Raw genomic sequence first — 24736 nt, forward strand, 5'->3', positions numbered from 1 at the left:
CCATCTTCCCAGAAGTCCTCCCTATTGGGAGTTCTTTTAACCAAATATTTGGCTTAGATTTATTGGGGGAGGTGAGGAGGTGGTAACCCAGGTGTAAATTCTGGCTCCAAACACATGATAACCATGGTTCAGTATTCTCCAAGAATTTTCCTCCAGTTTTTACTTTTCATTCACATTTAAAGATAATAGGAAAGTTTCTCACTGTCTTTACCCAAAGGCACTGTGACGGTTAATTTTATGTGTCAACTTGGTTTAACTCTCATACTCAGCTATACAAGTAAACACTAATCTAGGTGTTGCTATAAAGATATTTTGTAGATGAGTTTAACACCTACAATCAGTTCATTGATTATAAAGGAGATTTTCCTCAATAATATGGGTGGGCCTCATCCAATCAGTTGATTTGTCTTAGGAGCAAATCTGAGGGATAAAGAAATTCTGCCTTTGTACTTTAACTTTAGCTCCTGCTAAAAAGTTTCCTGCCAGCCTGCCTTAAATTTCTGAGTGATTTTTGTACCAAAGTGGTCCTAGACAAACAGAATTTTAAGGATGATTTCTTAGAATTTGTTCTGGCATTTCTGGAATTGGCTCTCTAACCTTATTAGATTTAAAGGTACTAACAACTGTTTGCAGTGGTAAAAAGGTCAACACTGGTAGTCCATGAAAAGATGTGGTAATAGAGATATGCGAACTGTATACAATGGAGATTCCAAATCAAATTTTATAAAAGGTAAGGGTCTGGATGACCATGTATTTGATAGCCTAGAACATTTTAGCCTATGGTGTTAGTTTGTAAGCTGCTGGAATGCGATATGCCAGAAACAGAATGGCTTTTATATAGGGGAATTTATGAAGTTGGAAGTTTATAGTTCTAAGACCATGAAAATGTCCCAATTAAGGCAAATCTATAAAAATGTCCAAGTTAAGGCATCCCGGGGAACATACCTTGATTCAAGAAGGCCAGTGATGCTTGGAATTTCTCAGCTGGAAAGGCACATGGTGACATCTGCTAGCTTTCCCTCCAGGCTTTTTCAATGGCTTCCCTGGGGCTCTGTTCTGTTGGCTCTGTTGGTTCTGGTAGCTCTAAAGCTTTTTCTAAAATGGTTCCCTCTTAAATGGCTCCAGTAAGCAATCCCACCTTGAATGGGTGGAAACGCATCTCCATGGAAACCATCTAATCAAAAGTTACCACCCATAATTAGGTGGGTCGCATCTCCTTGGAAACAATCAGAAGGATCCCATCCTGCAATTTGAATGAAGATTAAAGGACATGGCTTTTCTGAGGCACATAATAGCTTCAAACAGGCACACATAGTATGGAATATAATGCTCCTAACTGCATTGGAGTAAGGGAAGAAAGAAAAGGATGAGCTCACAGCTTCATATTCTTAGCTTAAACTCTGCCTATATAATCTGAAAACTTTTTCTGCTTTGAAGAAATCTTGTGGCTTCAGGGCAGAGATTTTTGAAACCAAATTCATGATCTCATCCAGTGAATGGCTAAATCACAACATAAATTTAATTCCCAACTTCCTAGAGCATCTCCTATTAAAATAAGGGTATTTATCGTGAAGGAATGGGATTCTCAAAATTGGAATAGGGATATATGGGAAGATCAAATAAAGCTTGGAACATTAAATCTCTAAATTCTGTTGAGTTTTATTTGCCAGTAGCAGCAGCTATCCCCTCTTGTCTGGTGAGGTTAACCCTGCTTTAACTGCCATTTAGATCTTTCCCCATTACCCTGAATTATAAGGCCTTGATATCTTTGAGCCCCCAGGGCTCCAAAAACCTGAGTTCCCGTGTCCTTCAGTAAATGGGAAAGGCTCCTCACCTAGCTTATTTCTCTGTCAACAACAGATACACCACACTCAGTCCTTGACCTGATGGCTTTCATTTCTCTGCCAGTCCATGGAATTATTCAAACAAACCAATTATATCCTCCCACAAGAACCCTTACCTCTTATACAAAACTGCCTCCCACAGCTCCTGTTGGTTTCCTCTCCTCACAAATTCAACCCCCATTTTGCTCTGAATGCAGTGTGGTTTCCTCCTCCCCACAGGTTGTGAGTGTATGTGACTAATAAACTGCTGTCCATTTAATCTGTCCAGTGTCAGGTGTCAAATGTCAAGTGTTTGGTCATCTTCAGAGCCCTAGAGCAGGACAGCCTCCCTCATCAATGGTGTAAAAAGATGAACACACCCAACTTTATTTCTAGATCTAAAACTAGACTCAAGTCCCAGCAGATCCCAAATGATGAGGTACAAAGTGTGACCCATAAAGAGGTGTGCTATATGCAAAACAACAGCCTCTACCTTGGGGAAACAGTAAACCAAAAGCAGTATCACATTTTTAAAGGGATGTCAGGGATTAGTGTCATCATCAAGGTTACAAAGGATGCAATAGTGGTGATTCCCACCACATATCCATTTAATTTGCTTATATGACCTATTCAGAAACACGGATCTTGGAGAATGACAATGGATTTCTGTAAATGTAACCAGGTGGTAATTTCAATTGTAGCTGCTTTCTCAGATGTGGTTTCATTGCTTGAACAAATTAAAGCATTCCCTGAGTAACTGGTATATAGCTATTGATCTGGCAAGTGCTGTTTTCTCAATATTTATTAGTAAAGAACACTTGAAGAACCAATTTTTTTTTTCAGATGTGAGGCCAGCAATATACTTTCACTGTCCTACCTTAGGAATATATCAACTCTACAACCCCATGCCACAATTTAGTCTGTAGGGACTTCAATCACCTTTCCCTTCCACAAGATATCACACTGGTCCATTAACTTGATGGCATTAAGCTGATTGGGTCTAGAGTGAGCAAGAAGTAGCAACTAATTCAGACTTATTAGTAAGGCATTTGTGTGTGAGAGGGTGGGAGATATAGCTAACAAAAATTCAGGGGCCTTCTGCCTCTGACATTTCTTGGGGTCTGGTGGTGAGAGGCATGTCAAGATAGCCCTTCTAAGGTGAAGGGTAAGCTGTTCCATCTGGCTTTTCCTACAATCTAAAAGAGAGGCACAATACTTAGTTGGCCACTTTGGTCTTTGGAGGCAACAAATTCCTCATTTGCATTTACCACTCCAGCTCATTTATGTGCAACCTGAAAAGCTGCTAATTTTGAGTTGGCACCAGAACAAGACAAGGCTTTGAACAGGTCCAGGTTACCATGCAAACTGCTGACATTTGGGCCCTACGATCCAGCAGACCCAAAGGTGCCAAAACTCTCAGGAGCAAGTAGAGATACTGTCTGGAGCTCGTAGCAGGCCGTTATAGAATTACAGCATAGACCCTTGGGATATTTGGAACACAGCCCTGCCATCTTCTTCAGATAACTGATCTCCTTTTGAGAGACAGCTTTTGGTCTACTACTGTGACTTAGTAGCAACAAAATACTTAACATGAGCCACCAGATTATCTCAAAACCTGAGTTGTCCATCAGGAACTGGATGTTTCTAATGCACCAAGGCATAAAGTTGGATGTAAACAATAGTACTCCATCATCAAATAAGACTGGACTTAAGGCCCTGAAGGTACAAAAGTTACACAAGGAAGTGGCACAAATGTCCATGACCTCCACTCCTGCCACATTACTTTCTCTCTCCATGACTGTAGCTATGGCCTTTGAAGGAATTTCCTGTGATCAGTTGACTGAGGAAGAGAAAATGTGGGCCTGCCTTACAGATGGCTCTGTGCAAGATGCAAGCTCCAGCTGAAAGTGTTCAGGTACAGCACTCTAGCTCCTTTCTGGGACATCCCTGAAGTACAGTGGTGAAGGGAAATCCTCCCATTGGGCAGAACATCCAGCATTGCATCTGGTTGTTCATTTTGTTTGGAAGGAAAAATGGCCAGAGAAGCATCTGTATTCCAATTCTTGGATTGTGACCAGTGGTTTGGCTGGGTGTTCAGGAACTTGGAAGGAACACAATTGCAAAATCGGTGACAAAAGAGTTCTGGGGGAGAGGTATACAGATAGAACTTTCTGAATAGTTAAAAAATGTGAAAGATATTTATATCCCAGGTGAATTCTCACCAAAACATAATCTAGAAGAGGAGGATATTAATAATCAAATAGAAGGTTCCATCTTGTGGATACCAGTGAGCCTCTTTCCACAGCCACCTGTTGTTGTTCAGTAGGCTGATGAAGAAAGTGGCTATAGTGGCAGGGATGGAAGTTATGCATGGGCTCAGCAATGTGGATTTCCATTTACTAAGACTAACCTGACTACAGGCTTCTGGGTGCCAATCTGTTATCATCAGAAATGAACAGTGAGTCCTCAAAATGACACCATTACTTGGCATGATCAGTCAGGTTGATTAGACTGAACCACTTCTATCAAGGAAGGTGCAAAGCTTTGTTCTTAATAGACATTTACTCTGCATATGGATTTGCTTTCCCTGCAGACAATGCTTCTCTCAAAACTTCCATTTGTGGACTTATAGAAAGCCTTGTGCAGTTGTGCTATTCCACACAGCACTGTTTCTCAATCCAAAATTCACTTTACAGCAAATGAAGCATTCCACAGAGCACTGCTTCTCATCACAAAACTCACTTTACAGCAAATGAAGCCCATGGAATCACAGCAAATTCCATATTCATGGAATCCACTCATCTTACCATGTTCCCCATCATCCTTAAACAGCTGGCTCAAAATAGTGGAATGGCCTTCTTAAGACTAGTTACAGTGCCAGTTAAGTGGCAAAACCTTAAAGAACTGGGGCAGAGTGCTCAAGGATGCTGTATTTGCTCTGAATCATATTTCAATATATGATGCTATTTCTCCCATAGCCAGGACTCATGGATCCAGGAATCAAAGAATGACAATGGGAGTGGTACCACCATTATACTAACTGATTTTTGCTTCCTGTCCCCTGATCTTTCTGCTTTCTGGTCTAGAGGACTTAGTTTAAAACGGAGAAATACTTCCAGCAGACACAGCAATGATTCCATTGAACTGGAAGTTAAGACTGCCACCCAGCCTTTTGGGCTCCTATTCCCTCTGAATTAACATGCAAAGGGAATTACTATACTGGCTGGGCTGATTGATCCTGATTACCAAAGGAAAACAGGCTGATGCTACACAACGGAGGTAAGTAAGAGTATGTCCATAATATAGGCGATCCCTAAGGGCATCTATTATTACTACATGTTCTTGAGCTGCCATTAAAGACAATGGAAAACTACAACAACCTAATTTACTCAGGATTGCCAAAGGCCCAGACCTTTTAGGAATGAAGGTCTATGTCACTCCAGGCAAAGAATCACAATCAATAGAGGTGTTTGCTGAGGGCAAAGGGAATATGGAATGGGCAGTGGAAGATGGTATTTATAAATACCAGCTGTGAACACATGGCCAATTGCAGAAATGAAAACTGCCGGATGTAATTTCGGCCCCGTTCCTCTAGCTCTCTGCCTAGCAACATATTCAAGCTATTCCATTGGACCTTTCTGCTCTCAGCTCACCCAATCCCTCGCTGCCACCCCTTAGCCTCCTCACCAATCACGCAGCGCGCCTCCCCTGCCCCCCCCCATTTCCGCCACACCACTATATAAAGCTCTGTACTTCCTCTAATAAACGTTCTGGTGCGCACGCCTTGCCAGCTCCTCCAGTTCCCGCGAGTCGTTCTTCGTCTTGCGCGCCCTCCAGACCTTCGAGCCCCCGGGACCGGTCGGCTACCGAGTTCCCCTGTCTCGCTGCGAGGAAGACCCCAGGCGGGAGCTAGGGAAAGCTCCTGCAGAAAACTGTAATTTTTATGAGTATTTCTTATATTGTTTTGAATATGTTTGTCTATACACATTTAGCAAATATTTTGTTTCCTTCCTTCTCTATTATACCCTTATCATTTAAAGTAAGGTATGTTAATAATAGTTAACTTTACATCACAGCATTTAAGCTACAGGATATCAAAAAGAGTGACTATCACTCAACGACTTTGCGCCCTCTTCTGGAGAAAGTCTTAGAATATTTGTGGTTGTATGCAGGAGAGCTGTATCAAGTTGGGTGGAAGCATGACTTTGTAACTGTCTTTATTTATTTGGATATTAAATATTGTTCAAGAAGACACGTATGATACAAAGTTGACAAGGGGTGGACTCTGGTGGTTAGTTTTCTATGTCATCTTGGCTATGCTATCATACTTATTTATTTATTTATTTATTTATTATTTTTACAATGGGCAGGCACCAGGACTCTGGTGGTTAGTTTTCTGTGTCATCTTGGCTATGCTATCTTTCTTACTTACTTACTTATTTATACATACATACATACATACATGGGCAGGCACCGGGAAACAAACCCAGGTCTTCGGCATTGGTAAGCGAGAGTTCTGCCACTGAGCCACCATCACATAGCCCATACTCAATCATTTAATTAAATAGTGTAAGAAAATTAAGTTTACTTTTCACACAAGATGGTACAGGAAAAGGGTGTAAGACAGCTCAAACCAATCTTGAAGGCAGGGAAGGAGAGCCTTTGACGTAAGCCTAGAATTGGTGCTGAATAGGTAGAAACAAAGTTTAAATAATTTTAAAAAATAGGTAGAAACAGAGTTTCAGGGTTGTTGAATTGTAAAATGTAATCAAAAGCGGGAACCTTCTGAGGGAAATTTGAATTAGACTACCCAGATAGGCTGTAACCTCTGGCATATCCAATCAACGGACAAACAGGGGAGGGACCTGCGTGCTAGTCTTAAGTATAAAATTTGTGGCATTCTATTGTTTGGTGCACCGGTCACCACTTTTCGGCTAGGCACCTGTTCTTGCAAGATCATGAATAAATTCTTTCATTCTTCTCCACAGTCAGGTGAGTGTTTATTCTTTCAGGTATGGCATTCTTTCTAACAACAGTAATCTAGGTGTTGCTGCAAAGGTGATTTGTAGATGGTATTAACATCTGTAATACGTTGACTTTAAGTAAATAAAAATCATCCTCAATAATCTTTCTTGTCATTTATAGCAAGGACCTTTCTTCTTTTCCCAACAGTTGGGCCCATTTTTTTTTAAAGACTATAAAAATATTTTTTATACAGAAATGTTAGTTTCATACTGGAAGACTTTCTCTGGACTTCTTGTCTTCCTTACAACCAGAAATGTAGGTCATCATAATCATCCTCGTAAACATTTTCTTTGGTGTTTTCTGTAATATTCAGAATATTCCAAGGTGTACATGAAGACTTTCAAGGAGGTATGCAAAGTGGAGTAAGAGACTTGATTTTCACATCTTTAAACTCCATATATGCTCTTTTCCTAAAACTAATCTGTCTGAGAACAGATCCATAGTCTACAGGTTCAACTTTCTTACCTTTCCTTATAACCTACCTTGTCCTATACAAAAAAAAAAAAAAAAAAAGAATAAGAAAAGGAGTACTTCCCACTTATTCTGAATTTTACTTGTGCTTTGACAAATTTTCTGAGTGACAAATAGATTATCCAAGAATGTATCACCCCTGGGGAAGAGTTCCACAAGGGCAAAGCAGAAGGAGACACAGAACAAAATGCCAAAGGGGCAATGCCTTATTTTCTCCAGGGGATAGACTCATGTCAATGTTTCATACCTTCTCTGTCTACCTGAGTGGCAGAATTCAGAAGTGAGATTATTGTCACAGTTATGTGTATTAACTCTTTCATTTCCAACTTGGTCAGACTGTTTCTAACAGAATCAGTTAGAAATAAGTAAGTTTGCTTTGGCTCGTTGGTTTAATAGTAAAGATAACTTTGTCCTTCACATTGCAGGCAGACCTTCTCTCCAATTTAAATAAGCTCAATATGTAGCTTTAAGGCTATGATGAAAATATATTTAAAGTACATACAATATATAGTACACTGGACATTTAATCTCTTTAACTACTTACATTTATGATTTTAAGTTACTGATGCCAAATTAAAAATGTGTGAGGACATATATTGTTCAAAAAGTTGTTTTAGGGGTTAATCAAACAAGTTTGAAGACCATTGACATATGAAACGTTTCTCTCTCATGTTTTTGTCTTTATTGCTTTTACAATGACTGTTTAGTATTTTATCATTTAGTAATTTTTTTGTAATAGATTTAATTAATAATTCTTAATTTGAATAGTGTTGGAAGCTCTTTCACCTGGCTGGAAGCTACTGAAATTAGAGGACTATCCAGTTACCAAATACACTAGAACTTTGGTGGAAAATTAGTTTTCAGTTGAAACAGCTCTTAGTGATTTAGTTGAGCCCTGTGTTAATGACATGTAAACATGTTTATTTTAGCATTATCTGTAATGGCCAAAAAGTTGACTAGATACACAGATAAATTGTGGCATATTCATACAATAGTATACTATAAAGCAACAAAAACAAATGAACTACTGCAACACACAATTTGTAGATGAATCTCACACACACAGTGTTGAACAAAAACATTCATTCACATAAGTGCATATTGTGTGATTCCATTTATATAAAGTACAAAAACAGGCAAAACTAATCTATGGTGATAAAAGTCAGAGCACGCTGTTTACACTTTTCTGAATGTACATTATACTTCAAAAAAACTTTCAAAAACAAAGACCTTGTGTTTCTTGTCACCAAAATAAACCATGGAGAATATTCTATGTTGAATTATTGTTTTACCTATTTTTTGTTGTTACTGATAACAGTGATGATATCAGGTGAACATTTGGTTACTTGGCAAATTATTTGGCCTTAGCCTGTGCAGCCAATGCAGCTTCTTCACGCCATTTCGCTTTCTTTGCCAGGTTCCAACTGGTTAAGGATTCATGTCGCTCTACAGCCTGCAAATAAAACAAAGCAAAGCATTGTGACTCTCTAGAAAGAACATATAATTTAGATAGACATATATAAGAGAGACTTTGTGGAAAAGAAAGGAGAAAGGTAACTTGAAATATCTGTCACAAATAGGATCCAAGAAAGAGTCCTTTGAAATGTAAGAAAATTACTTAAGTTGCTAGATTCCAGTCAATAGGACAGCTGATGTCAGAAATTCACCCTCAGCCCCTACTGACACACACAGGCATGTTTGTGGAATAAAATGTAACAAAAATGTTTTCATATACTTAAGCTCAAAATCAAGAAGGGGAAGTCCCCAGGTGCCAGAAGTGGGAGGAATTCAAAATCATGAATTGACATGGAATGAGAGAGACTGAAGCCAGAATGGAAGGGACTTGTTTCAGTCAGGGGGCAATGAGGGAAATAGGCCTTAAAGAATGTGGGCTGAGAATGTAATCCCTGCACATACGAGAACCAGGGTCTGGGTCCTGGACTTGGAACTCAGCTACCTATAGAAAGCTGGAGCAATGAGGAGAAGGTACTTCTGTAAAATGACTAAAACTTTTCTCACCAATCTGAGGCACTGACATGAAAACTAGTCATTTATCTAAAGGAAAATTCCCCTGTAAAAGAACAGATATTCAGCATGTATCAGTAAAAGGTCAGAATTCTAGCTTGAAAATAGATCTGAGAAAATGATCCAAATGCAGCATAGCTAGATGAAGTGACAAAAAGTAGAATTAGAAATTCCAACATATTCATAACAAGAGGAGAGAATGGATAGAATGTGGAAGAGGCCATATTTGAAGTTATGGCAGCCTAGATTTTTAAGAATTGAGGAAAGCTATGGGTCCTCTGGACAAAAAGCTCTTAGAAACAGAAATGAAAATTTAATAGACATTGATGGATGTCTAATATGCACCTCACCCTGAATATATTCTGCCCCACATACCAGTCCTTTCCCCAGCCCTTCATATCTCAATACATGGAAGCAGCATCCACGCAGGTGCTTAAGTCTGCAGCCAGGCTTTTAGACTTCTTTCTTTTATTTTCTCTCCTGCTCCCATATTGAATTCACCACAGTTCTAGCCTTTCTACCTCCCCTAAATATGTTTCAAATTGATGAACTCTTCTCTACATCCATCAGCCACAATCCTAGTTAAGGTACATACATTACTTAAGCAAAATGTAAAATGGATTTGGGAGGAACAAGAGAGACAGCAGTGAAACTAAAAGAAGGTATTGTAATAAATAAGGCAACAGATGTTAGTATTTCAGATCAGGATCAGAAGAGGTGGTGAAAAGTGGTTGAATCATGGATATATTTTCAAAGTTGAGCCAACAGGATTGCTGATGTATTCTGACTCACGAGCAGCTAGAAAGATGGTGTGCAAATAAACTGAGAAAGAACTGCGGGGTGGTGGGGAGCTGGCTTAGGGTTATTTGGGGGAAAGATCCAATTGTGGATATGTTAGGACTGAGATGTCCACTAGACATTCAAATGGAGATGTCAAGAAACCAATGGGCTACCTGAGTCTGAAGTTCAGTTGAAAGATCTTAGCTGAAATATGAGTTTGAGACTCAATGAAATGTAGAATATTGAAAGCTATAAGAATTAACGAGATAGCCAAGAGAACAAGTGCGTACAGAGAACAGGATAAAGGACCGAACCATGGGGATATTCCAAAATTAAGCATATGGAAGGGGGGGGGGGGGGCACCAGCAAAGGAGATTCATGAATGACCAGCAGATTTTCTCTGAGGAGAAACAATGGAGTGTGGTACCCTGAAAGCCAACTGAAGAAAAGAAAGAGAATTCTGATTCCCAATGATCTCATTACACAAATCTTCTGAGGACACTCCCATAAATACAATGGATGATTTACAGTCTGCAACAAAACACAAGTGAAAATGTAATGTTAGCCTAGTACAATGATATATACTCATATATCCCTATCCAGTCAATTACTTTCCTATACACCAAAATATTTCTCTCCTAGTTGGAGAAGGGAGGGGCTGATTACTCATGTGCCAGAATTCCTGTAGACGGGTGACCTACACAGACCAAACTGAGAGCAGGAATATATTGATTCAGTAGAAGATATCAGCCAACAAAGCAGAGCGGTAAGTGTACCCCCTAAATGTAATGAGTTTTATCAGCACGCAACCCCAGAAGAGAGTGCCAAAATGAGTGCAGATTGATGGTCACTAGGTGGGGTGTTTCCCTGTGGTAGGAACCACAGTGTCCAGTGTGATACTATAACAAAATATTAGAACATACAACCTACCAAAGGAAAAAAAAAAACTCTGCTAATTAACAGAGGAATTGATGAATAGAGTTATTTTTTTCTGAAAGAAAGGGAGGCATCCTGAAGGAACTGTGATATTTTCAGCACTGTTAAAATGGATGAATGACATGTTTTCTTTTGTTTGTGCTTTTTTGCTCCCAAATGACATTCATCTTTACTTACATACATAATTTTCTAAACTTCAAAAAAGTCTCCACATAGTTTCTGTCGGGTTTGAATCCATATAAAACTGCAGCATCTCAAGCTCTTGATCTTGAGGCTTGCTCGTGTGAAGTTTATTATGTAGTGGAGAAGCTTAGCCTACCTATAGGAATGCTTAGGAGATATTTCCAGAGGACCTCTTTCGTTGCTCAGATGTGCTTCTCTTTCTGTGTCTGCCTCTGCAAGGAAAATCATTACCCTTGCCCCCTATATATGGGACATGACATCCAGGGGTGAAAGTCACCCCAGTGACGTGGGAGATGACTCCCAAGGATGAGCCTGGCTCTGGCACCATGGGATCAACAATGTCATCCTGACCAAAAGGGGGAAAAGAAGTATAACAAGTAAGGTATCAGTGGCTGAGGGAGTTCAGATAGAGTTGAGAGGCTACTCTGGAGGTCACTCTTATACAAGCTTCAATTAGACATTGCTACATATCATAATTTGCCAAACCCCAACCAAAACCATTCCTGCCAGTCCTAAAGAATATCTAGGGTATTACATAAAATTCTACAAAGGTACCATGCACTAGGGTAACTTTTCAGAAACCTACAACCTTCAGATTGGTCCCTGGACTAGATAAGTCCTAAAATGCAGAGGGGCCAGCCTCTCCAGAACATCAGCTAGTTCCATCCCCCTATCCCATATTACTGACAGCCCCTTCCAACATGAAAAAGTTAGAATGGGCATAGCTTAAATACCCCTAAAGAGTGGGAGAAAGATCAAAAGTGACGGTGGAGTTATACAGAGAACGTAGGTTTATACAAATGAGTATGGGTGCTGAATCATTACACTGATGTTTCTTTTAGTCTACAGTACCTTAAAACAGCTAAAAGTAAAAACCTAAAATTGTGGAATTGTAACCCATACCAAACTCTGAAATCTGTTCTACAACTAACTGTTGCAATATATCTTGAAATTTATTGTTTTGTATACATTTTTTCACAAAAAAGACAGAGTATAACAAAGAAGATGGGATTTAACAAATGAGTATGAATGCTGAATCATTATAGTGATATTTCCATTGTCCTCCGTGTCATAGAGCAGCTAGAAGAAAAAATGCTGAATCATTATATTGATATTTAATTTATGATGAGAAGGGAAACCTGAGAATTGCTGAAACAAAGTCCTTGAGAAGACAAAATGAGATGGGATCTAGTGTACAAGTAGAACAACAGCTTTTACATTGGAGTAAGGATGATTTATAGTATGCAGAAAGGCAAAGTATTTGGGATTATGTGCCATGAGAGTGGAAATGCTCTTTTGACTGCTTCAGTTTTCTCAGTGAAGTGGAAGGAAAGGTCCTAACTAAGGACTGTAGAGGTCTGAGAGATGAAAGGCATGAACTAGTTGGAGTACTGGGTTTCCTTTTCTGTGTTTAAGAGGCATTTTGCATTTTATTTTCTGTGAGTTCTGCTTCATCTGTTGCCCATTTTTCTTTGGGTGTGCTGGTCTTTTATTAATTTGGTGGAGCTCCTGATAGTTTAAGGAACTTAGCACTTGGTCTGTGATATGTTTTGTATTGCTCCCAGTTTGCCATTTGTATTTTGCTTTATTTATAGTATATTGGCGGGTTTTTTTTTTTTTTTGCCATGCCGGATTTAAAGTTTTTTTCCATAGTTGAATTTATCAACCTTTTCTTGTACAGATTCCGGATTTTGTTTCATATTTAGAAATGTGTTCTGAACTCCAAAATCATGAAAAAGAATTCCTTCATATGTTTATCTGGTGGTTTGATGACTTCACATTTAATGCTTAAATCCTATATCTAACTGCAGTGTATTTAGATGTAAGAATTTGGGGATGTTCCAATATTATTTGTTGATGAATGTGTCTTTTCTCCACTCAGAGACAGAGCCACTATTTCATATACAAAATCCCCATGTAATGAGACTATTTATGTGAAGTGAATAAGCTATCTACTCATGTGCCAATTTTGCAGCTTTAACTATTGCTGCTGTTTTACTATCTTTTACATCTAGTCTCCTCTCAGTACTATAAATTTACTTGTGTATATTATTTTTTACATGAATTCCAGATCCAGTTTGTTTACTTCCGAAACAAACCCCATTGCTATGTTTACTGCAATCATGGCAATTTTATACATTTAGAGACAAATGCGATTTCTACGATATTGAGTCTTCCTATCCAAGATCATGGGATTTCTTGGGTCAATTCTTCTCTGGCAGACATTGGTAATGTTTACAAATTTTCTTAATATAGATTTTTCAACAATTCTGAAAAACTGAAAGTTTATTGTTAAGTTTTTTATCTTTTATTGTTGTTGCTATTTAAAGTGGGGTTTGTATTTCTGTTCTTTTTTCTCTTTTCTATCTGGATGTCAAACAAGTGGCAAAGCAAGTATTTTAAAACCGTTTCACTCCCTTGCTTAAAATTTTCCATTGGGTCCCCAATGTGTTTAAGAGAAAATCCTAACTCTTTGCAATGGCCTATAAAGCCTATACTGTCTGGATCCTTTTTGCTTCCTACTAACTATTCTTTCCTCATTCTGCTCCATCCACACTGGCTCTTCTATGTTTCTTAACATCCCCAATCCTTTCTCATCTCTTAGCTTTGCATTTGCTGTTCCTTCATTCCTTTGGTCTTTGGCTGGCTTATTCTCATCCTCCCCAGAGAGGGTTTCCCCAACCAACCCATTTAAAATGGCCTCTCCCAGGTACTCAATATTTTATCATCATGTTCATTTCCTTAATTGCACTTATAGCACATAATTATCTTTTTATGTATTTATTTGACCACTCCATTTATCTCCAGTAGAAAATAAGCTCCAATGTGTCTTTTTTTTTTTTGCCACTGTATTCTAGCAACAAGCATAACGCCAGGCATATGGCTCAAAAATATTTAGCATACTGACGATTGAAAATCAGTGTGTCTGCTATTTGAATTTTGAACAAAGAGAAACAGTATTATAACTAATACCATACACATAACTCAATTCACAGTTGCTATTTTACCAAAGTTATGTGTATCAGTTTAATACAGAAATATCCTGGCTATTGACAATGAAGTCAAAATAGAATTATATTTAATTAGTGTTTTTGTCTTTTTCCTTGTGGAAGAAGCAATATATTAATCATTAAAATGTTCTTAGAAACTAAGCTGGGTTGGTTATTAAGTATATGTTAAAAGTAAGAGATGATCAAATTTTTTTATTTCTGTTTCAGGGTTCAGTGCAGTAGTATTTAGGGAATTCCCAATTGATTACAATAGATTCCTAGTATAAGTTCTTTTCCAAGCTAATAGGAATAAATGGATGTTTATATAAATTAGTCAGCTTAGAGGTCCTAGACCCTGTGTAAAGCTCAGATACTTTGGAGAACCTGAAGAGTAAAGAGGGTAGAATCACAGGATTAGGTTAAAGGGTAATTAGCTAAACATGTCCAGAGTGAGAATGAATGGATGCAAACAAACTATTCTGTGTGATGTGGCTGCCAAAACCCTCGTTCCACGTGAGGCATGAAACTAGGTGAATGATCCTTAAGGACAGAATGTTGAATGAAATATCAGAAACAAAACACAAACATTATCATGCCTCACTCTTATGGACTAACTATAATATACAAACTCAGAGAACTGAAGTCGAAACATGAGTTATCAGGTTGGGGCCTATTGTAAAAGGTCCTAGATTGTAAGCTCTTACAGCAGTCACATATATTTAGGAGTTGTAAGTGGTAGTTATAAATTCTGAGATAGTGAGCTATTTGTATATAATCTGTTCGTTCCTTGAAAATTCAGGTACTTATATGACACCTGAGACTCAGAGTTAGCGAACCGAAGCTATGGAAGTCAGCATTACCCCATTCAGCAACTATTTAAAAAGCTGAAAAGGGATCAGACTTCATCTAGAGATATGAATGAAGCTGATCTGGACAGTAAGGTAAATCAGAATACTGGTTAAAGGATGATATAGCCCATATTTTCAAACTTCAAGCTCCGTGCGAGACCAAAGGGAGAGAGATGTTCATTTGGTGCAAAATTTATATTCTCATTTGCACACTATCTAAATTAAATTATTAAATTATCAATTTAACTTGTATGGTCAGTTTACTTGAATATTATAATTACATGGAATCTTGAATAGGTCATGAGATCTTTTTTTGTACAGGTTAGTGTGATGCCCCGATATATCCCCGAGTTAATTTGGGCAGAGAATAAAAAAGTATTTGCAAAGTTCCCTTAGTGGGCTGGGGAGAAAGAAGAAAATATTCAACTTACCCATCTGGGAAATTCCTGATATTCTCACAAGCAGTTACAACAACCAATTTAATAGGCTGAACCTTCAATCTTGGAGCTTGCCCCTACGAAACTTATTCCTGCAAAGGAGAACCTAAGCCTCCTGATTATTATACCTAACAGTCACCCCCAGAGAACCTCTTTTGCTGCTCAGTTGTGGCCTCTCTCTCTAAGCTAACTTGGCAGGTAACTACCCCCTTAATGTGGAACATGACTCCTGGGTGTGTAAATTTTCCTGGCAACACGGGACATGACTCCTGGGGATGAGTTGGGGCCCAGCATCATGGGAACGAGAACGTGTTCTCGACCAAAAGGGGGAAGAGAGAAATGAGGCAAAAAAAAAATTCTCAGTGGCTGAGAGATTTCAGAGTTGGGAGGTTCTCCTGGAGGTTATGCAGATATGTAGATATGCATTATGTAGATATCACTTTTTAGTTTATGGTGTATCAGTGTGGCTAGAGGGATGAAAATGTTGAACTGTGTTTCAGTAGCCCTAATTCTTGAAAAAGACTGTAAGTATACAGCTTTTACAATGTGACTGTGTGATTGTGAAAACCTTGTGTCTGATGCTCCTTTTATCCAGGGTGTGAACAGATGAGTAAAAGAATATAGATAAGAAATAAATAAATAAATAATAGGAAGAGATAAAGAACAAAAAAATACATAGTTCCACCTGTGGCCATACTTCTGAAACGTAGTGTTCATAATCAAGGAAGCTGTAGGTGCCACAAGGAAGAGGGACTCTGGTAAACTGGAGTGTGTCCAGGGGAGAGCTCCAAAACAAAGAGAAGTTGTCAAAGACAGAGACGTTAAGACCGGAGAAGGGACGACCCAGTGGGCCATGTTAGATGTCACCCAGTATTTCTGGGACTGATTTTTGCTGCAGAAAGTGACCAGCAGATGGAAGTCTGGGAAGCAGAAAACAGAATTAGAGAATCACTGGCTCCTACTCTCTCTTTAGAGATATTAAAACTGACCGTACAGTGGGGATGGCAGAGAAAGGGGTTACATACAGTACACAGACAAACCAGATGGCTTCTGTAATCCCTTCCAACTTTTGCATTTCATGATTCTATGCAATAGCTAATTCAGTTCATGATTTAAGGAGTAATCTAGTCTGGGTAACTTTAACACAAAGTTTTGCTTCTTCAGCAATTTTAACAAAACTGTAAACTATCTTGTTTTTGTTTATTTTATAAGTGGGAACAAGCTTTTGTCTCTCCTGGCCATACTGTTAATTTGTTGACTAAATTTCCATGAACAATTTTGTTTGTAATATGACAGGTATATACGGGTGACTGCAGGTCTCAGTGACTAAACTGTTCTTACATCAAAAGAACAGCAATAATCCTTGAATTAAGAATAAAGCCCATAACATTTCTTAAAATTCACAAGTGTATCTTTATTTTAAAGAGGTACTTACTCTTTTGGCTGATGCAATCACAGCAAAGCAGGCGATAATTGTGAGTCCAATCATTATGTAACAAGCTTTCACTCGAGCTTTGTTTCTTGCAGCATCTATCATTTCCGGCCTAAACCAAGATATGTATTTTATTAATTTTATTAAAGTAATATGGTTTTCTGGTAGGCAAGATAATAGTGATCTATTACATAAATGTTCCCCAAATTTCCCCAAATGCAAACTGCAGATGTGAAAGACTTCCAAAAGCTAGCCCATTATCTTACCAATTACAATTAACAATGTACTTAGATCTTATCTAATATTAGTCACTGTATTACTCAAAATATAACTATTAGTGATCATAGCTAATGTGATTCTCCATTGTTTCTTCACTAATTGGAATAAAGCTGGTTAAAGCATGTTTACGACATAGTATGCTTTATTAATCTTTGTTTCCAGTTTTGAACAGATTTTTTAAAAACTCATTTTCATCACTATTTTTTTTCCCACTGGCCTACCAATACCTTCTTCCCTGCTCCCTTCCTGTCTCAGTCAAAAAGACTATCACACATTTTGTGAGAATGACTGCTAGAGAAAGAGTATTCCCTTCATGCTTTCACACAGTCTTCAAAAGAAGTGCTCAAAATCACAATAATTTGTCAAAGAAAAGACCCCACATATTCTCATTGTTACTATTCTGAAATTTAATAGGCTACTAGCTATATTTTGAGCACACAGTATTTAGTACTGGGTAGTATTATTTATTGATAAAGTTATATGCAAATTGTCTAACATTTTAGCAATCTCACTTACAAGGTATTATTACTAAGGTAATCTTGCCTGTGGAGCTTTTATATTGAAGGAAACTTTCATAATTTGCAACAACAAAAAGTGTTTATAAATATGCATAATTAGTTTTAATTCAGTCATTTTCTTGAGAATGCATAATTTTTTACCTAATGTCGAATCGAAATGAACTCTAGTTACATAAAAAAATTCCAGAAAGACAAGTTGTAATTTTTCTTAAAAATGAAATGTTTCAACTTCTCCGCCAGCCAGAAGAGCACAGAAAACCACTATCTAGCCTATTTTCTTTAGATATTAGGCAGAATGACATATGTTTTAAGTAGTTAGTTGAAAACAGTTTCAATTAGTGAATATGGAGATACTATTAGATTATATTTGTTGTTGAGTTTTTTTCCAAATGGAACTAAAAGATCTGATCTTTTACACAGCCATCTGGCTTTGTTCTGTTATACTAAATTAGTTCAACATTGAAAAAAACAAGACAAACCACAATTACTATTAAATATCATTAAAGTGTGGTACAAAAATTATATCACTTGTTAATTATATGTCCATTAAGAGCTTAAAAAAAATGAAAGCTGTTTACATCATAAGTCTAATACTTAACTTAGCAGGAAATGCTCTCCTAAACAGCAAATGCTTCCAGAAAAAACAATGTGGAAAATAATAAAATGGAAAGTATTCAAGTACTTTCATGTTTCCAATTCAAAACCACAATGTATTTTATAGCCATATTGTTCATAGTTACATGCTCATGACTATTTATGAACTTTTGACCATGATCCTGAGCAAATTATAATTATTTTTGTAAAATTAGTTTCTGCACGCGCGTGCACACACACACAGGCATATTAATACAATATCTAGCAGTCTCTCAATATGTGACAATTTACAATAATGCTGGTCCTTTACATTCTTATTTTTGGTACAGCAGAAGACATCAAAATTAAAAAAAATTGAGGGTGATCTTTGTTTTCCACTTTGCATAGGTTTTCTTTACTTTATCTTGCATTTAAAGTATTAAATTCTCAGGCATTAATTACAATTGTAATGATAAAGGTTTTTCTGACGCTTGCTTTTGCTCTGGACTAAGTTCGTAGCAATGCATCTAAAACCTGTTCTATAATTTTAGAAAATGTTTCTGTGGTTGAATAAATGCTGGGAGTGGATTTCAAATGTCATGGTATAAACCATTCCTCATTAAGTAACAGGAACCAAGAAAGAAATAAAATGTTTGAGAATTTATTATTGAGTGTACATTTTTCCACCACATGTTCCTTGCCTGTTTGAGAGTTTTTGCTAACTGGTAAACTAGTAACAGTAAGACCGCAGGCAATATATGCAGAGCGGGAGGTGGGTCCACTTCCATTATCCTGTCTAAAGATAGGATACAGTAGTACAGCAGAAGACCTTATTCCACGTGGTGGTTCTAGTTTCTCTGTTTTTTTTTTTTTAAGTGCCGAGAGGGTTTTGGAGATTGATATACATTAAAACTGTAGAAGGATGATATTACAGGTTAGTTACTTCCCTGGAGGTGAACTTCGGTGAACACTTTTATCACTGAGCGAAACTCTGTCTTGGGGGATGGAGATGGGCCCCGCGACGCTATGCTTCTGCCAGCCCCGGTGCGAATAAACCCGGGGTTTGGGGGCCGCAGAACCCGGTAGGGGGACGTGCGCCGCCCTAGAGTGAAAGCGGCTTCTTCCCAGGAGATCCTTCAGCCGCCTGGGGACACGCCGGGTGGAGCCCGGGAGCGCCTCTGGGGGGATGCCCGGTTCCTTCTCCGGCGCCCCAACCCCGCGCCGGGCTGCACGTGTGGACCGTGCCTTCTGTTTGGCTTAAGGCTGCCCCTCCACGCCTCGCCACCCACAGCTATCTGGGCGATGGTGCAGGGCGCGCTGAACTTCTGGGTTTTTGCCCGACGTCAACAATCTCCCTGTAACCGTGGCTGCCTACAGTCCAGTCAAGGAAGTTGGGACAATGACATTTAGGCGCTCTAGGAGCCGCAGGTCAAAATCATTGCGGTGATGGGTGCTGCTGGGAAGAACCGTTTGGCACTGTGCCCACCTCGCTCCTGGCGGATGGACCCCGCACCCCTCGCGGCCCGGACCCAACCCTCCCCGTTGCGGGAAACCCGGGTGGCAGCACCCGCCACACTTACGGGACCCGAGGCGGGATCTCCTCCATCGATTTGAAACGCCCGGTCCACAGCAGGATTTTCTTGTCGAATTGCGAAGGCCTGTGCTCAGCGGGGACCCTGTGAACCTTCCCTGCGACGAAAGGGACAGGGATGGACCGAGGAAGGGCCCGACCTCTCCCTTCCCCGGCGCACGCTCTGACCCCGACCCCCGGCCCGGGGCTGGCGGTTCCATGCGCCCCTCCCGCGCGCGTCGGCTCACCGCCCCGTGCCCTGGCTCACCGGAACCTTCGGGCCCAGGGCCGCTTGGGGTCCCGCCGCTGGAGTAGCGAGGGAGGCCCGAGGGTCGAGGACGCGCGACCCGCGGCGGCGCGACTTCTAGAGGCGTCCCCCGCGCGCAGCGAACCGGGCGCCCTAGCCCGAGGCGCAGGAGACTCCCGACCGCGACCAGCATGCTGGGGCCTTTCCCGCGCCGGTCCGGGCGGCCCGGCCCCAGCACCGACCGCGCCCCCGCGCGCCCCCGCGCGCCCCGCCCCGTCGCCGCGCGTTCCCAAGGGAGCCCGGGGTGCACCCCTGGAGCTTCTCGCGCGCACACGCCGCCCCCGCCCCACCGGAGACCCTGGACCGGGGCGCCGAGGGCCTCGGGGTGCCTTCCTCACCTGCGAGGAGTAGGGAAGTGCCTGTCTGCTTAACAGGTCACCTGCTGGGACAGCCTGCTGCAGCCGTACTTCGTCAGGCTTTCACTCTTTGGTTCTATTATTTGGTGCCCTGGGGAATAAATCTAAACCCTCTCCACCAGGAAGGTCCAGCATTCTTTCAAGTGCAGCTTAGTTCAAATATTTACCAAATAAATGTAAGCACATTCAACAAACTTCTGATTTTCCCAGAGGATATATATTTTTTAAGTTAGACTCGCCCTCCCCGCCGTACCCTTTTGCTCTTTTCTTGGCAGAACCACCTCATTTCTTCCGACAGTTTTTTTCAGCCTTCCCATTTCTCAGGAAACCCATGAACCCTTTCAACTCCCTTCCAAACGTGCTTTTCTTCTTCCACTGTCCGTCATCTTTCCTCTGGTTCCAGAAGTGAGAATCTTCAATTCTGTGCTACTTAGTGGGGACAGGGACTCAGACACAACGATCGGACAGAAAGGCTGTAAGAAAGCCGTCGAATGTGGAGGAATTTACGTGTTCATATTCCACGTCTGCCCCACCCTCTTCTCCTTGTGTATTGCCTCTGAAGTTCCTTCTATTCCAGAAGATGCCTTACACTTTTAGTTGGATTTCCGGATATTTGTTTTCTTCCTAACTAGACTGCCAGGCTCTTGAAGGCAGACTCTGGTCTGTAACTCTGAACTGAGTGCCTTTCGCGTAGAGAAGTTAAACAACAGAGGACAGTTTAATGTTCCTGCGAGACGTGGGCATTTAGAGACCTGATTATGGGAAGATAGTGGTCTTTGCAGACACACCTGGTTTGAAATCCTGGATTTGTAATTTAAGAACTGTGTAATCGTGAGCAAGTCATTTATGCCTTCAGCCTTGGTCTCATTTGTGAAACAGAAATTCCATTCTTTCAGGCTCGTTCATGCAAAGACAACTTATGAAAACCTACTACGTGCCAAAGGCTTCTTGAAGCTGGGGACAGAGCAGTGAACACATCAAGTGGTGATTAGTGGATGAAGAAAAATAAAACAGGGTAAGGAAGGGTAGGATGGAGAGGCTATTTTAGAAAGAATGGTTAGGGATACTCCCTAAAAGTACCTGGCGTATAATAACACTCCAAACGATGTTGTATTTCTTCTCTCTACATTACATTTTTAGTCCCAAAACACAAGGGCATTTAGATTCATGAAATCTCTTGTAGAGAGTTATGAGAGTTGTAGGACATAAAGATTATTCCCCACTTATTCGCCACAATACCCCATGATCCATAGCTAAAAAAGGGCCATTAGTAGATATTTGGTAAGTATTTGTTAAATAATTGAATGCACTCTTCAAAAATAGAATAGTCTCCATTGGGGGGTAGTTTAAGAAAATACTGATACTTGAGGACAGGCTATGTCCCTTTTAATTTTGTATCTCTGATGTCTATCAGCAGACCTAGCACATAGCTGCCTCCAAATAAATACTTAAAAAGTGAAACTTCCTACCTGAGTAAGTATGTTGTCATAGATAATATTTGATTGTTCTAGCATTATGCTATTAGAAAATTCTACTTATTTTTTCAAATGTGTGATTATTTTATTTTAATTTGTTATTTTTCTTCATGCCACTGAGAGGGACTATCCATATAGCTAAAGAAAAAAGCATTTCTGAGAAATAACGTACGATTAACAGTTCACCAAAGAATATTAACCTAGCTAAATAAGTTTATTTCCCTGGAGAGAACCAGATGTCATGCTTCTACACTTGATTTTCTAAATCAAGATTTTCTAGTATTGTAGAACTATAGGGCAAAAGAATAAGAGCTTATGTCATGAGAGAATGAACAATTCTGCATTTTATTCTGTATTCAAGATGAGATTAAAGTTTCATAGTTTGGCAGTGGTAGCCATAAAATGAATTACAGATGCATGATTGATGTTTTCTTTGGAACTAGAATTGGAACAAAAAAGTCCAAATGACTCTTTATAAAAGAAAAAAATTGCAGTTCTTTATTTGTTTGTTTGTTTGTTTATTTAACCAGGACAGCACATTCATTCATTCATTCATTCATTCAACAAATATTTATTGAGTGCCTCCTATGAGCCCTACAATCTTCCGGGCTCTGAGGTTGTAGCAGGAAACCAAACAAAAATCTGGGCACCTCACACAGCTTCTTATTAACCCATGTTTTAGTTCACCCGTTCTGTACTATTTGTCTTCAATCCAACGCTTCACCTAAATTGTTTGTAAACATGATTTTCAGTATTATTCTTTCAAGATTTGTTCTTGACTAGTATGATTTACGTGTCCCTGTCCTATAGTTTAGTTACTTCTAAAGATAGACTGTGCTAAGTAGGAATAAATTTAAAGTGATTACGTAGATTGAGTGGGGTTTGTGGGTAATTATTAAAAAAACACCACCAACTAATTGAAAGCTGTTGTGTCGTCTGCGCTGGGCTGAGCCCTGGGTGCCTGAGAAACTCCCAGGGTGGCTGTGTGATGTTCCCTCACCAAGAAACGCTGTGCTCTCTTGATGGGAGGTGGGGTCCCTGAACCAACTTCTTTTCCTACCCTCTACTAGTCTCTCAGTAAGAAAAGTTGTAAAGTGACAGTTACCTGCAGACCTAGCTCATAGTGGTCTCAGGAGCTTCAGGTAACTTTATCAAATCCAGATGAGGGCACAATTACTCACTAGGGACTAGCATGCGCTCAGGTCATCAGCAAAAGAAAGGACACCAAAAAGTGAGGAGATTTTGGAATTATTCTGGTATTAGGAATGTCAAAAAAAGTCTCTTGTTGGGAAAATCAGAAATTTGTGGAATGTTCTTACACTTATTGGGTAAATATCTGTTTACATGTGCATTGGAGAAAGCCATAACATGCCTTAATTTGGTTTGGGTTCTTAAAGCCAGAGCTGATGATAAGATCCAAGCAGGTCTGGCCTTTAAAAAACTTAAGTCAGATCATCTCCCTGTCCTGGTAAAACCTTCAGATGGTTTCACACTTTGTTTAGAAAAAATCTGAAACTCTTTACCAAGATCTACAGGCCCCTATATGACCTGACCCTGCCTATCTCTCCAAGCTCGTCCCCAACTGCTGTCTCCTTTTTCCCTGTATTCCAGTCATACTGGTCTCCTTCCGGTTTCTCAAGCTTGCTTTCATCTCAGGGTCTTTGCATTTGTTTTTGTCTCACATGTCCTTCTCATTTTTCAGGTCTCTGTATAGCCATTGCTGTCTATCCTAGCCAACGCAGACCTGTCCCTGTTCCCACCTTTTCCTCTATAGCAATCACAGTCCATTGATATTTCATTACCTTGCTTTCTTCTTAACACTGTCCATTCTTAGTATGTATGATATGGTCTGTTTCGGCCACCAGAATGTAAGCTCATGATCAGGGAGACCCCGCCTATCTTGGGCAGCACTGTATGGCCGGGATATAGCACAGTGCCTAGCACATTTGCAGGCTCTCAAATATATATTAGATAAATAAAGAAATGAGTGGATGAATGAGTGATACTAGCCAATCTGTTTCCAACAAAGTTCTTAAAAAAAAACCCACTCTTACTATTCCATTTTGTCTTTTCATATTCACTCCTCAGCCTTTAGCAGTCTGGCTCTTGCCTCTGCAGTTCTACTCAGAGTAAGATCTCAAAATCCATCAGTAACCTCCTACTTACAGATCTTCATGTTACTCCTCTTGTTTCTCATTTTCATTGTTGCAGTTAAGTGTCTTATTTACTCTCAATCATCTTATCATAAAGACTTTCGAAGTATTTTCCTCATTTCTAGTAAGTTCTTTCTCCAGTCATTTCTCTGCATAGCCTCCAGAGATAGCTTTCTAAAACATGGATGTGCGCTTGTAAAACTTTGCATTATGCCAACTTCTTTCTTGTTCCTTCTCTAACCCTGCACCTCACATGCTTACTTACATACTACAAAACCAGGCCTGGGGGAAATATCGTAATAAGGCAAGGAGGACTCTGAAAGTCTCCTACTTTGATATTTTGCACAATCTGATTAAAATTCCCTGACCTTCAGTGTGATCCCTCTTTCAGGAAAGTTGTAAAACTTGCACTGCAGACAATCCCTCTGTATGTAGTCAGTGTGGATATGCTGCCAGCCACAGTCCCTCACTTCCTGTGCATAGGAGCACTGATAATGGGAGACAACTTTTTTTTGGATTTTCCAAAGAATGTAGGATTGTCTTTATTGGCTTTTC

General features: G+C 39.7%; 1 protein-coding gene across 1 annotated transcript; it reads right to left on the minus strand.

Moving 5' to 3' along the window:
* Positions 1-7373: 7373 nt before the first annotated feature.
* Positions 7374-20330, minus strand: FAM162B (family with sequence similarity 162 member B). Its single transcript, XM_077162739.1, has 4 exons — positions 20159-20330; positions 19901-20009; positions 16954-17062; positions 7374-8772 (listed from the first exon to the last, which is right to left on the minus strand). The coding sequence occupies exons 1-4, from the start codon at positions 20328-20330 to the stop codon at positions 8674-8676; spliced, it is 489 nt and encodes a 162-aa protein (XP_077018854.1). The 3' UTR covers positions 7374-8673.
* Positions 20331-24736: the final 4406 nt, after the last annotated feature.

The sequence above is a fragment of the Tamandua tetradactyla genome, chromosome 5 (genome assembly GCF_023851605.1).
Source record: "Tamandua tetradactyla isolate mTamTet1 chromosome 5, mTamTet1.pri, whole genome shotgun sequence".
Classification (NCBI taxonomy): Eukaryota; Metazoa; Chordata; class Mammalia; order Pilosa; family Myrmecophagidae; genus Tamandua; species Tamandua tetradactyla.

Bases quoted from the DNA above. Each gene is read 5' to 3' on its own strand.
- FAM162B (XM_077162739.1), bottom strand. From the start codon at position 20,330: ATGCTGGTCGCGGTCGGGAGTCTCCTGCGCCTCGGGCTAGGGCGCCCG. The intron at 20,010-20,158 runs GTGAGCCAGGGC...CTTTCGTCGCAG, and splicing joins CCCTGGGCCCGAAGGTTCCG to GGAAGGTTCACAGGGTCCCC. The intron at 8,773-16,953 runs GTAAGTACCTCT...TTTTATTTGCAG, and splicing joins TGATTGCATCAGCCAAAAGA to GCTGTAGAGCGACATGAATC.